A 12,492-nucleotide genomic window follows, 5' to 3' on the forward strand; every position below is an offset into this window, starting at 1 on the left:
TCTGGTCAAATTCACAAACATTTATTACAAGAGGAAAAAGACTAGAAGACAATATTAACGTGTTTGTCACATTGCTTCAAGCAAAGACTGAGTGTTCTGTAAGAACCTATATAGGATACAGAATACAGTACAACAGTGAAACAGTTCTTGTGATGCTCATCCTACTTGTAAATATCAGTAGTTTTGATGCTATCTACGTATGTATATGCATGAATTTTTCCCCTGTAGAGCTATATCCAAGATTTGCAAAAGAAAGTATCCATTACACATTGAGAAAATGGGTCTGATGAATCACAAAATCCCACATAATTTAGTACATCACCTCTCAATACAGCTTTTCACTCTAATTTAATGCATTATTGAAGATAACACATTCATTGAAACAGCTGTCAGCAAACTGCTTGTTTGGATAGTTTCATGGAAGTACCAGTCAAAGAGAAATAAAACACCACATGCTAATGATATGCAAAAAAGGACAAAAAACAATTACGTTTTAATACATCACTATTGAGATGCTAATATGATTTTTTTTAATGAGTACTGCTATCTGTGCTTTTATATGGTAAATATCACACATCACAAAACCAATGTTTCTTTTCAGGAAAATTACAACATATGATAATTAAAAAAAATAAAAAATCAATCCACGTGGCAAAATAGCCAGGGCTGTTCAGCAAGGATGAATTAATGAGCACCAAATGATTATTGTTTCTGTATTGCTGCTTCTCTGTCAGTGAACACTTAAGTAGCAGATATTTGGATCCAGAGTTTTCTCCTGTTTTCTCAAACACTAGGATGTACTGGATTCTAGTGTGCTGGCTCAGGTGAATATCCAGCAACTTCCATTTTAATTCAGTCTTAGGAATAAACTGTTGGTCTCTGAACAGGACCAAATTTGTCACCCAATATTAAAACTCCTCCATTGATTTTCTCCACCAGTTGTGCAAGTCTCATTGCACCAGTAAAGCACAGGGTAATATTGATAATAGTTTAACTAAAGCATGTCATCAGCAATGGGCACATAATAGAAAAAGAGATAATGAAAAACAGATAATAACAGATTTTCTAAAGCTACTGCCATTAATTCATAATCATTTTTCACAAAAATAATGAAACAAATTATCTACTGTTACATGACTCTTTCATACAACAGTATGTACACGCTTTAAGCTGGCCCAGACAGACTGCATCATATTCAGTTGAGGGCTCAACGGTTTAAATCACACAGAAATTCTTACTTCCTGTCTCCACTAGAGCAAGTGCAAGCAAGGAGAGGAAATGTGGCGGTGACAGACATTCAGCAGTCTAACATTAATCTATGGATTTGGCACTTTTCACTTTTCTAAGTTCTGCTCAGGTCCAGCAGCTTCCAAGCACTCAACTCTGTCACGGCCATACCTAAGAAGTCCTTTTCAGCTGAGAGGTAAGGGAAGAAAATCAGTTCTGAATATTGTGATCTAAAACACCTCAAAGCATGGAATAGCAGTCGATGCCTTTGTTTTTTTCCAGTAAACCACTGAAATAATTATTTTAGGCAATTAAGACAAATAACAAGTGTTGCAGAAACATAACAGAGAATGAACTCTTATTTCAGTTTCTGTACTTCAACAGATATACAGTCCAAAAATAAAAAGCTTTCAATGTAGGCTCAGGAGAAGGAGGTTGTCGGTCCTCATGTCAATGTCTAGAGACTGGAACTATTTACCCCAGGTTCCTTTGTAAACAGTGGAAAGTAAAACATCTGTTCATAACATGGCTAACCTCATAAAATAGATGCTTTCAATCTGACCAACCACTTCCTAAACTTGTCTACTTCCTCACTGAAGATGTTTAAATTTAGAAGAGATTAATCCATCCCAGATATTTAGACAGGCAACTTAATAGATTAGGAAAGACAAATACAACATAATGTCAGGCAAAGTACATATTCTGTGACTTCATGGCAACTATGAAGTGTATACTTCTTAAAAAAAAATACAACTGGTAATACAATGGATACCAGGATTAAAGACATGGAGTGGGGTACTACTATGACAACTCAACTAACAGCTTTTTTTTGTTTATAATGCCTCTGCCGTTAATAAAGAGAGATGTATTCTCCAAATATATTTGTTCCATCTTAAAATTATCATTTAAGTTATTTGGGAAGAATCGCCCTCAGGAGATTCATGTCTGTCTTCAAAGCATGAAGAAGAACCCACCTCACTCTATATGAAACCAGTAGTCTAGACTGAATAACTGACTTCTAGATGGCTAATCATAGATGAGATGAATTCCTTTCATGCTTCACAAAGATAACAGTTCCTTGTTTATAAGGAGATATGGTTGCAATAAAAAGAATAAACAGCCTTCAGAACTGATGTGTAAGTATATCCTACTATTCAGAACATTTCAATAAATTATCATTAGTTTTACATACAGTTTAGCAGTTTCGCAGATCTCATGAATATACTGAACAATATCTTGTTTTGCTTTCTGGAAAGTGTGTATGAAAAAGCATCTCAGTTCTCATGGAATTCATTCCTTTGAGAAACAAGCAATAGAGTATTTATTTCTAGAAATAAAAATTGATTGTGTTCCTCAGCAGTTTGAATTAACAGGCCAATAGACTTAACTAAACACTAGTGGAACTTCTTTGTCTTGCTTTCTGTATGTCAAAATTAGTAGATCCATTTTTCTGCAAGAGAAAAAAAAATGATTAGAGATGCCAAACACAGAAGCAGTCTCTAAACGTCATACAAGTAAACTTTAGGTATTCCTTTTTTCTTAGAAAATCAATTGGAGTCTGGCTATCACTTCTTGTCACTTGCTGAAATACGATATATGCATTTATAATACAATATGCACACTTGTGGTATTTCTTCCTACAGTTTTATAACAGTCACAATGCCCTATTTTTAAAATATAATTAATTGTAAAATTCACTCTTCCCATCAAATTTTGCAATGGCTTAATAACATTGTTCTTTAACAACACAAATTGATTAATTTCAGTTTACATGATCTTATCTCAAAGAAAGCCCATAAGGCAACACTAGCTTATTAGAACATTTCATCTAGGTTTAAGTTTGTCTTTATTTGGTATAGAAGTACTGATTTATAGTATTATGAATTAATAATTGCCATGAACAAAGAAGACTTAACGTCTAACAACTTCTACAGAAATTAATGAAATAAAAGCTTCATTCTTTACCACCTTGCTTATTTGTTTACTGACTATCCTCCTCACAAGGTAAAGAATGTCAGTCATAGTATAATATTTTCATTATAATATAATAGATTTTTTAATTTCTCTTTTTTGGGGGCATACTTTGAAAAGGTTTGGATACACTGATATAAGCAAAAGCAGCAGCCCTGTTCTAATATACTGAACTTTTCTGAATGCTCCTTGCGTTTTTTCCTCTGTTCAGTATAATACATCTTGCATCTTACCCTTAATTTTGGAGTAGCAAGGCTCACAATGCACAGTTTGTCTGTAAATCCAAACACTGTCTCCTGCTTTCAGATCTTCCAGTGGTCTTTTGCATACTTCACACTTCAAAGCGCAAGTAAAAGTAAGTAAGTAAGTAAATAAATAAATAAATAAATAAAGCCCTTCACTCTACTCATTTCTAGCATACTCTTTCATAAAGCAAACATACCAGAACAACATTTACGAGTAATGTAGTATCATGAAATCTGAACTTAAAAAAAAAAAAAAAAAAAAAGTATTTTCATGAAATAAACTATAAATCTAAAAATACAAATTTCAGACCTCTAGAAGTCAGATATCTGAATCTTGGCTGGTTCCCTAGGTTCTATTTATCATCACTAACCTCTCTCCCCCCCCAGACATTTCCAGAGGGTAATTTCTATCTTTACTTAGAATTTGTTTCTAAAATAAGATGATTCACCATTTCAAGACCCCTTTTTGTTTTCACCGAGTAAAGGAAGCATGATTAGACTTAAACATCCAACTCGGAGTAGAACTCAAGGAATCTGAACTTTCTTATTTCAAACAGTTTTATAATACTTTACTTTAACCATTATATATATTTCCCATTATTGAAGAATCCAGAGACTTCTTTAACAAATATAAGAAAAAGGTAATTTCTGAGATACAGAAGTATTTCCCTTGTTTCACATATGAAACTGCACAGGTAAACACAAAGACTGACTTCCCAAGGTCACAAGGAGAGTGTATAGTGAGTGTATCAAGAAGCACTGTCATTCTATCTACAGAACAGAATTTTGATCCCCAGATCAGACTTAGTTGTTTAATTTTCTGCCAATACTTTCATAAATGTGTAATTAAAGAAAACTTAAGCTGACTTTTGCTGGCCAAATACATTGCCATTTGGTAACATGTATCGAAAAGGATATCATCTAATCAGTAAGCTTAAATATTTTAAAAATAATTCAGTCGATAACAACAGAAGTTACTAATTCTAACTGCATTAAACAATAATTCCACTTTATGTGGGTTCATCCATCTAAAAAGAATGGAAGCAAACCAGTTTGTATTTCTAATAACAATTTTGAGGAAGTATTACATAGTGATTCCCAGAGAAGAAACTGCACTGCTAGCGCTCACTGTTCAGGTTTGGGAGACTTTTCATGAAATAACTGAGTAAAAGAATAGCTCTGAGAAATAGAAACGATGGTAGACTGGGCAGAAAGTGATCTATGCTAATGAGGTGATTTTCACAAGTAATTTTTGTTACAACAAAACATGCGTGGAGATACAAGCAGAATTAAGATTATTTTATCCTATAGCAGGAACTCTCCATAGCAACAAAATCTTAACTGATATTTTGATCCCAATAGGAAAGTGATTTCAACTTTGTTACGTATGTAAATTCTTCTTATTAGTGCCTCTGAGTATGGCTTTAAACCAAGAAAATCCACAAAACTTCATAGAAAAGAAGTAGAATAAGATTTTACAGTATGATTAAACTGTAAATAGGATATAATTCACTGTGTCGGTCTGGAAGTCTGTATAACTGAAGGCTTATAAATATGAATGACATTCAGGATATGTCCTGCTGTATCCTTTATCCTCTTCGTGGTTGCAAGAGAAAGAAAGGAGAGGCAAGGAGAGGGAGAGGGAAAGGCTTGGGGAGGAAAGAGAGAGACTAGAGACTAGAACTTCCTAGATTAATCAGTGTGTGTGCAGGCCTTCCTCTTCTCCCAGGCCTAAGGCCTAAATAATCACTTATTATATGTGTAATATCATGTAGGTATTACATTTAAATTTTATTTCATAGTAGTAGGTGAAATCTTCTTACCTTGAAGCAAGTTGAATGACAGCAAATTTGCAAGGCATCTAAGATCATTTTGGCATCTATGCCCAAGGGCTTCCTGCAGTATGTACATATATCTTTTCCAATTATACTCCTGTGTATATAATATAACATCAGCTGTCAGAAAAAGAGCAATCTCAAGGAGAAAATCGATAACCTTAGTGCACTGTGTGGGGAAAGACATTAGTATACTATACAGTGACCATAAATTGAAAAAATGTAATGTGTACATTTCTTCTGTTCTAGCTGGCATCGGTAATATACAAGCTCCTGCGATGGGCAAATTGATAACTATAATTGCCAGATAGCAAAAATACTTTGAAATAATGGTCTTCTTTGACAAATTGAATGATTTCAAACAGTAATGAGACATCACTAAGCTGCTGAATGTCTAGGAGTACATACACTTAGTGAGGATGAAGTAGAAGGTAATAATTAGAACATTTTAATTGCAAAAGTAAATTGGTAGTTGAATTTAAATTGATGTACCTGGAAGCATTTTTATTTACTGTACTGCAGACAAAATCTTACTTTTCAAGGCAGCTATATAGGACATATGTATAAAACAGCTCACCTAGTATTTATAACAACATTAATGTTTTTAAGTATTTAAGTATTTAAGTATTTTCTCCATTATTTTTGCATCCTTATAAGTCATCGATCTATGTATTATCTAGGTGCAACTGTTAGTGCTGCTTTTGTATTATAAAATTAACCAGTCCTGCTCCTTTCCAGTCAGTGATAAAACATTGTACTCATTTCTTAATCATCCCCAGAGTTTCTTATACTTACATTGGAAAGGATACAAGTTTCTATGATTCTATGTATTTCCAAGTAATGGAAATATATGAATTATCTGAACTGGAAACAGTGAGCACATTTAATTTTTTTTATCTTCCCAAGAGATATTACTGATTTGAACAAATATTCTTCTATGCTTGGGAAAATATTTACTGGTGTGAAAACATGAAATTTAATCAGCGTTATCATGTGAACCTATTTTCCCACATCTGGACTTCAGCTTGGTCACACAGACACTATTTTCACAAAGGAATGAGATTTTGCAGAGTAAGTAGCTGGCAGAGTTAGAAACCTACAGAATCATCAATCCAACTCTACCACTTAAGGCCCTGGCTATTGTTTCTGAATGTTTTATACGCCTGCTCTAACAAGCCTACATAATATTAGGCTGCCAAACCATAGTAGTGATTCGATGACAAGATCCCACTGAAAGGGAATGCTGTATGAAAAGCTGTCTGACTAGCCTAATGATGACTTCCACTGCTCTCTTTTGTCTGAACACCTGAAAAGCTTATTTAAAACATCTGTGCCCTTTGATACTGCATAACATTATTAATGTGTACTTACTGATCAGAAGTAGAGTAAACAGTTTTGATAGTATTTCCAGTTACATTTCCTTCATAGGCATGATGTGATGAATTTCTGCAAGGCAGTAAGTACATAAAAATTAGGAAACGTCACTTTTTATTGTTAGAGGCTTCACTACACTGATCATAGGGAAATTAAACAAATGTAACATTCTTGTAAAAAAAATCATATTTAGTCATAAGTTCCTTTTTTTCTTCCATCAAGAAATATATACCAAATTGGAAAGTGTAACTTGGACATAAAGTGCCACTTCACTGTGTTCACTTGCTGTATGATTCTTTACTATTTCAAAATGAAATCCACAAAGCTACTGAGTGAAATCTACACTACAGTATTGGTTTTGCCTGTGCTGATATCTCAAACCAGATTATACTTACTATGAAATGGAGACATGCTGCCTTTTTTGCGATTTTTGTCTTCTTTCACTAGTCCTCAAATAGCTGTCAAATAGCCAAACAAAATTACAATATGTCCCTAGAAGTAAATTGAGGGTCTTTATAATACAGGCTGTTTAATGTGTGATTTGCATTCCCTACAGTAAATGTATTGTTCCTTATATTCAGGTTATGAAGGAGTAGGCTGAATTTAGCTGCCAGAGCAGTTAATTCTTCCTTTTTTTTTCTGGTTACTTAACTGTCAGTTTTGTTTGGCATGGAAGGGATGAGCAAGTATATGGCAGCTGAACAAGCCATCTTGTCATACATGTTTTGAACATTTCTGAACTGATTTAATTACCCTGATCTTCCAGAAATTCATAAGGTACATGGTAATTCATTGAATCATAGAATCACCAGGGCTGGAAAACACCTCTAAGATCATCCAGTTCAACTGTCCATTTATCACCGATATTTCCCACTAAACCATGCCCCTCAGTACAACATCTAAACATTTCATGAACATCTCCAGGGACAGTGACTCAGCGTCCTTCCTGGGCAGCCCATTCCAGTGCCTGACCACTCTTTCAGAGAGAAAATTTCTCCTAACATCCAACTGAGTCTACCCTGGTGCAACTTGAGGCCATTCCCTCTAGTCCTATTGCCAGTTACATGGGAGAAGAGGTAAACCCCCACCTCACCACAGCCTCCTTTCAGGTAGATATAGAGAGCGATGAGGTCTCCCCTGAGCTTCCTCTTCTAAACAATCCCAGCTCCCTCAGCCACTCCTCATAAGCCCAGTGCTCCAGACCCTTCACCAGCTTCACTGCCCTTCTCTGGATATGCTCCAGGGCCTCGATGTGTTTGATGTATTGAGGGGCCCAAAACTGAACACAGTAATCAAGGCACAGCAATTTAACGTAATTATAACAATAATGATAATTTAACATAATTATCATGTTTCATATCAATCTTGTATACTATTCAGTAAGGCTGTGATTTTTTTTTTTTTTTTTTAATACTTACATGTGCTTGCAGAATGTTTTTTTTCAGGTAAAGTGTAACAGACTGACAACATGCATGTGTAGGATGTTATACAGCACAGATACACCGTACACTTACCTGTCTTTTCAGTGCATATTTGTTGTATCTTATTCTACACAACACCGGAAATGTATTAGAATTGTACAGATAGTGAGAAATGTAAATGATAAATATTTTATATTTTACAGAACATAATAATATTCTTGCCATTTAATAATAATGCAAGCCTGGATTTGCTTGTCACAAAATACTTCCTCAGATAAACATCCAGTGATTTCCTCTTACCAAGAGACATGGTATTTAGCTAGTTCTATTACATATCCCCATAACACACTTTTTTCCCACTCAGAATTGAATGCACTGAGTGACAGATTCCAACTAGAGCAGGAGAAATGTTTTTAAAAATGATTTATACCTGATTAAAAAGTCAGAAACCCAGGTCACAGCAATAACGTTTGGGGTAAGAGATGACACAAGGGCTCAGAGTCATCCCATACAGCTTTAGGAATCTCAGAAGCCGACTGAGTGAATAATGCAATTTTTTTCCTTACAGCCTTGGGAAGAAATAAGCTATCCCACAGCATGGTGCATCTAGCATCCAAGTAACATGCTGGGTATACCTTTGCTCTATTGATTATGTAAGAATTTCAGCTTAACAGCTCTCCTAAATTTTATGCCTCAGTCACATTTCTAGAGCTACACAACGTATGCCTAGTCCTGCCCACTGTGCACTGAAGGTTTGCTTTGTGGGCTTCTATTCATGCAAGAAAAGTTTGAAAAGGGGCTGGCATGATATCAGAGGCCAGTGTGAGTTTTCAAATATCCCTGAAATTTTTTGCATAAAGATGGTTTCAATTTTTTTTTCCCCCCAAGAAATAACACTTTAAATGTAATGATTCTCAATTCATTGTTCACTGTACCTGTTCATTCTTCTACTGTCACTGAGGTAGGTTACTTCTGGGACATTATTTGGAGCACTTGGAGGATTTTCATATATTTGCTTAGTTATGCTAAAAAAAAAAAAAAAGGCAACAAGAAAACAGTCTTTATAAAAATCCTTTTCAGCAACACAGCCTTCACTTATGGCCATAGATGGAGAAGCTTAGAAGCTTATGTTCGTAACAGCAGTTAAAGAAACCTATCTTTTTCCTACTGTTGTTAAATTGTTACTTGTGGAAAACTATAGAATCACAGATCTGTAATTTTAAGCCCTTAGTTTATGCTAGTAGATAAATACTTATCAGAAACTTCCCCTAACTTAATTGAACCTTAGTTTCCTCAAAGTGCCCACTGAGATTTTCAGCTGTACAGTTTCAATGGTTGATAATATCCTGCATGTTCTTAGCAATATTCCACAATATTTTATTCTTGTTCTTACTGTATTTTAGTTCCAGCTCAGAAATTGAATATTTTATTTGTATATATATACATACATACATACATATAAATACTAATGTTTTCATCAGTAATCATGAGCCAAACAGATACACAGACTCTTACATCAAGAAGCAGGATTATGATTCAAGCAGAATAAACCTTGTCTTCTGCAATTTTCCGTTCAGTAACGATAATATGCCACCAAACAGGAATGAACCTTGTCAGATAAATTATAGGATTTAAGTAATAAGTGCTAATAATTTTCTTGACAATTTTACAAAGCAGCTCAGACAAAGGCTACTCTTGTTTGGTTCTGTCAAATGTTATATTCTGAAACAAGTTGATGATTATAAGCCTTAACTCTGGATGTTTGGTCTGCATTTTGATTTATTTCAGTGAACTTGCCAAGGTCTAAAGCTTTGCTAAATGAACCTCACCCTGTGCTGGTTGCTGTTTTGTATGCATAACGTGCTGCATGAAGCAGCACCCTCTGTTGTGCTTTAGTACTAATCTGGCAGGCTTCTTTTCAGAACGAAAAGAGAAACTCATTCACTTTACATATTCAGTGTTATGTTCCTCTGGTCTGTCAAGTGGAACTGCTAGGATAAAAATTCTTATATTAAAAGAAAAAAAGCAGAAGTACTTCCGTATTCAGATAGCTAAGTTTTTCCTCATCATTTATATATACAACTAAATGGAAGACTACAAAAATACCACATGAATGGTACCTGAAAACATAATACTGCCTTCACATTAGTTGACAAACTAGCATCAGTGGTTTTATTAAGCTATGAATACGTTTACTTATATTGCTTTGCTAATACATGCAGTTATGTTGCTATATTTAATGAAGCCAGCACATTTTATAAATAATATACATGTCTTACACAAGTTATACACATTCGGTTTATTTGCATTAAGAATTAGTATTTTCAGATACCATGCTAAACAACTACAGCTCTTGCTGTGTGGTCTTTAAATTTTAGAGAGAACTATGAACTGAGTCTCACCCTTTTTTACTTTGGTCATCAGGAGACTTCACTTCTGTGTGATCACCAAGGTCCTCATCTCTGTGAAAGTTAGAAACACCTCAGAATTAATCAAGTTATTTGATTCAATTTAAGCATATTAAATGTGTTGAATTTTGTATGTTGAAAAAAGGAAAAAAAGTGTATGCATTTAACAAGGAAACTTCCTGACTAAACTGAGTGTATACTACAATTTCTACAGATCTTTAGTTACGAATTAAAAGTTATCAAACTTCAGTATTTTTCTGTTTCTCTCCACTGTGTCACTATAGAGGTATGACATGCTACTCAAAAAATCACACACACAATCACAGGAGGGCTGAGGCTGGCAGGGACCTCTTGAGGCCATCTAGTCCAACCCCATACTAAAGCAGGGCCACCTGGAGTAAGGTGCCCTGGCCCAGATCCAGGTGGCTTTTGAAGATATCCAAGGAGGAGACCCCACAAACTCTCTGGGAAACCTGTGCCAGTGCTCCATCAGCCAAATGGCACAGAAGTGCTTCCTGGTGTTCGCATGAAATCTCTTGTGTCCCAGTTAGTGCCCACTGCATCTTCTCACTGCACCACTGAAAAGAGCCTGGCTCTGCCTTCTCTGCATCCTCCTCTCAGGTATTTATAGTAGTTGATATGGTCTCCCAAGACTCCTCTTCCCCAGGCTGAACAGTCCCAGCTCTCTCAGCCCCTCTCCAGAGGATAAATGCTTCAATTCCTTGATCATCTTGGTAATCCTCTGTTGTACTCTTTGCAGTATGTCCGTGTCTCTGCCACATCATAGGACTGTATGATAAGTCAGGTTGGAAGGGTCCTTGGGAGGTCTCTAAACCTCTGAGGTTTGACCAGCTTGCTCAGGACTTTTTGCAATTGACCCCCTGAAAACCTCCAAGGACGGAAGTAGCACAGCCTCTTTACCCAACTTCATCCACTGCTGGACCGTCCTCCTTATATAATGTCTGAGTCTCTCATTTCCATTTATGACCCTTGCATCTCATCATCTTGCCATGCTACAGCTGAAGAGGCTATTTGCATCTTCTAAGTAGACTATAATTATGTCATTTTAGCTTGGTAATATGATTTTACTTAGTACAGGCACCAGCACGATGGTTGCCATAATGTGTTATTTGCTTTGTAGTTACATCCAGCGCTGTTTTGTCTTACTGTAGTTTAGGCTTCCGTATATTCTCTAGGACTGTATGACCACATCTATACTGGTAACTACCAACTCACTGGCTGTGAAACAATTGATTTGATAACAATATTTCATATTAAGTGTAATTAAAAAAGATGGTCATGCACTGACTATTTAAGTTCAAATAAGATAAAATTAAGAACTGATTTTCTTCCACACTGAATTATTTATATTTACCATCCTGTATTTAATGAGGAATTTTAAGTAATTAGCTCAAATTCAAGTATTAATTTTGACTTCCATCATTACCTTTATAGGAAAGAGCCTATTAGTATCATTATCTAACCAAAGAATTTTTAGAAGTATGTAAGGGAAAGATGACAGTCTTGCCTCTTATTTTTCTGAGAAGAAGTATTTATTTCAGTAAAATCCTCAAGGTCTTTTACACTGAAACAACAAAAAAATACAACTGTTAGAGTATTCCCTCCAGCTGGAAAGAGGTACAGTGTAATAAAATAAAGGAATATATAAAGAAATAAAGAAGTGTGCTTAAATTAGGTGTCACCTTTTCTTCTCAATTTTTATATTTTAATTAAAATTTAATTTCTTTAAACTGACTTTATATTGGTTCACCTATCTAGAGGAAACAATGATCTATGAAAAGCACTCTATTGCAATAAATCCTAATTCTTTTTAGGTAGAGGAAGAGGGCAAAAGAAAACGGTAAGTTAGCTCTTTGAAGCTGATAACTGAATTGGACACTTTAGTCCAGAATGGACTTACTGATTTTACAGCTCTGGATGTTTCCCAGAATTAAACAATGCTTCCAAGTCTTGGACTGTCCTAATACATTCTCTGTAAATTAAAATTTGC

The 12,492-nt window shown here is 35.1% G+C and overlaps 1 protein-coding gene across 5 annotated transcripts in view; it reads right to left on the bottom strand.

The window, feature by feature from the left end:
- SCEL (sciellin) overlaps nt 1-12,492 on the bottom strand; it is a 75,232-nt gene continuing 62,740 nt past the window's right edge. For all 5 annotated transcript variants that reach the window (XM_025146770.3, XM_025146768.3, XM_025146769.3 and 2 more), the window contains 7 exons: nt 12,010-12,066; nt 10,476-10,535; nt 9,009-9,098; nt 6,650-6,724; nt 5,267-5,375; nt 3,432-3,534; nt 1-2,677 (listed from right to left, as the gene is read on the bottom strand). In XM_025146770.3, coding sequence (XP_025002538.2) covers nt 2,661-2,677; nt 3,432-3,534; nt 5,267-5,375; nt 6,650-6,724; nt 9,009-9,098; nt 10,476-10,535; nt 12,010-12,066 — 511 coding nt within the window. In that variant the 3' untranslated portion in view covers nt 1-2,660. The remainder of the gene's footprint in view (nt 2,678-3,431; nt 3,535-5,266; nt 5,376-6,649; nt 6,725-9,008; nt 9,099-10,475; nt 10,536-12,009; nt 12,067-12,492) is intronic.

Source organism: Gallus gallus, chromosome 1 (assembly GCF_016699485.2).
Source record: "Gallus gallus isolate bGalGal1 chromosome 1, bGalGal1.mat.broiler.GRCg7b, whole genome shotgun sequence".
Lineage (NCBI taxonomy): Eukaryota > Metazoa > Chordata > Aves > Galliformes > Phasianidae > Gallus > Gallus gallus.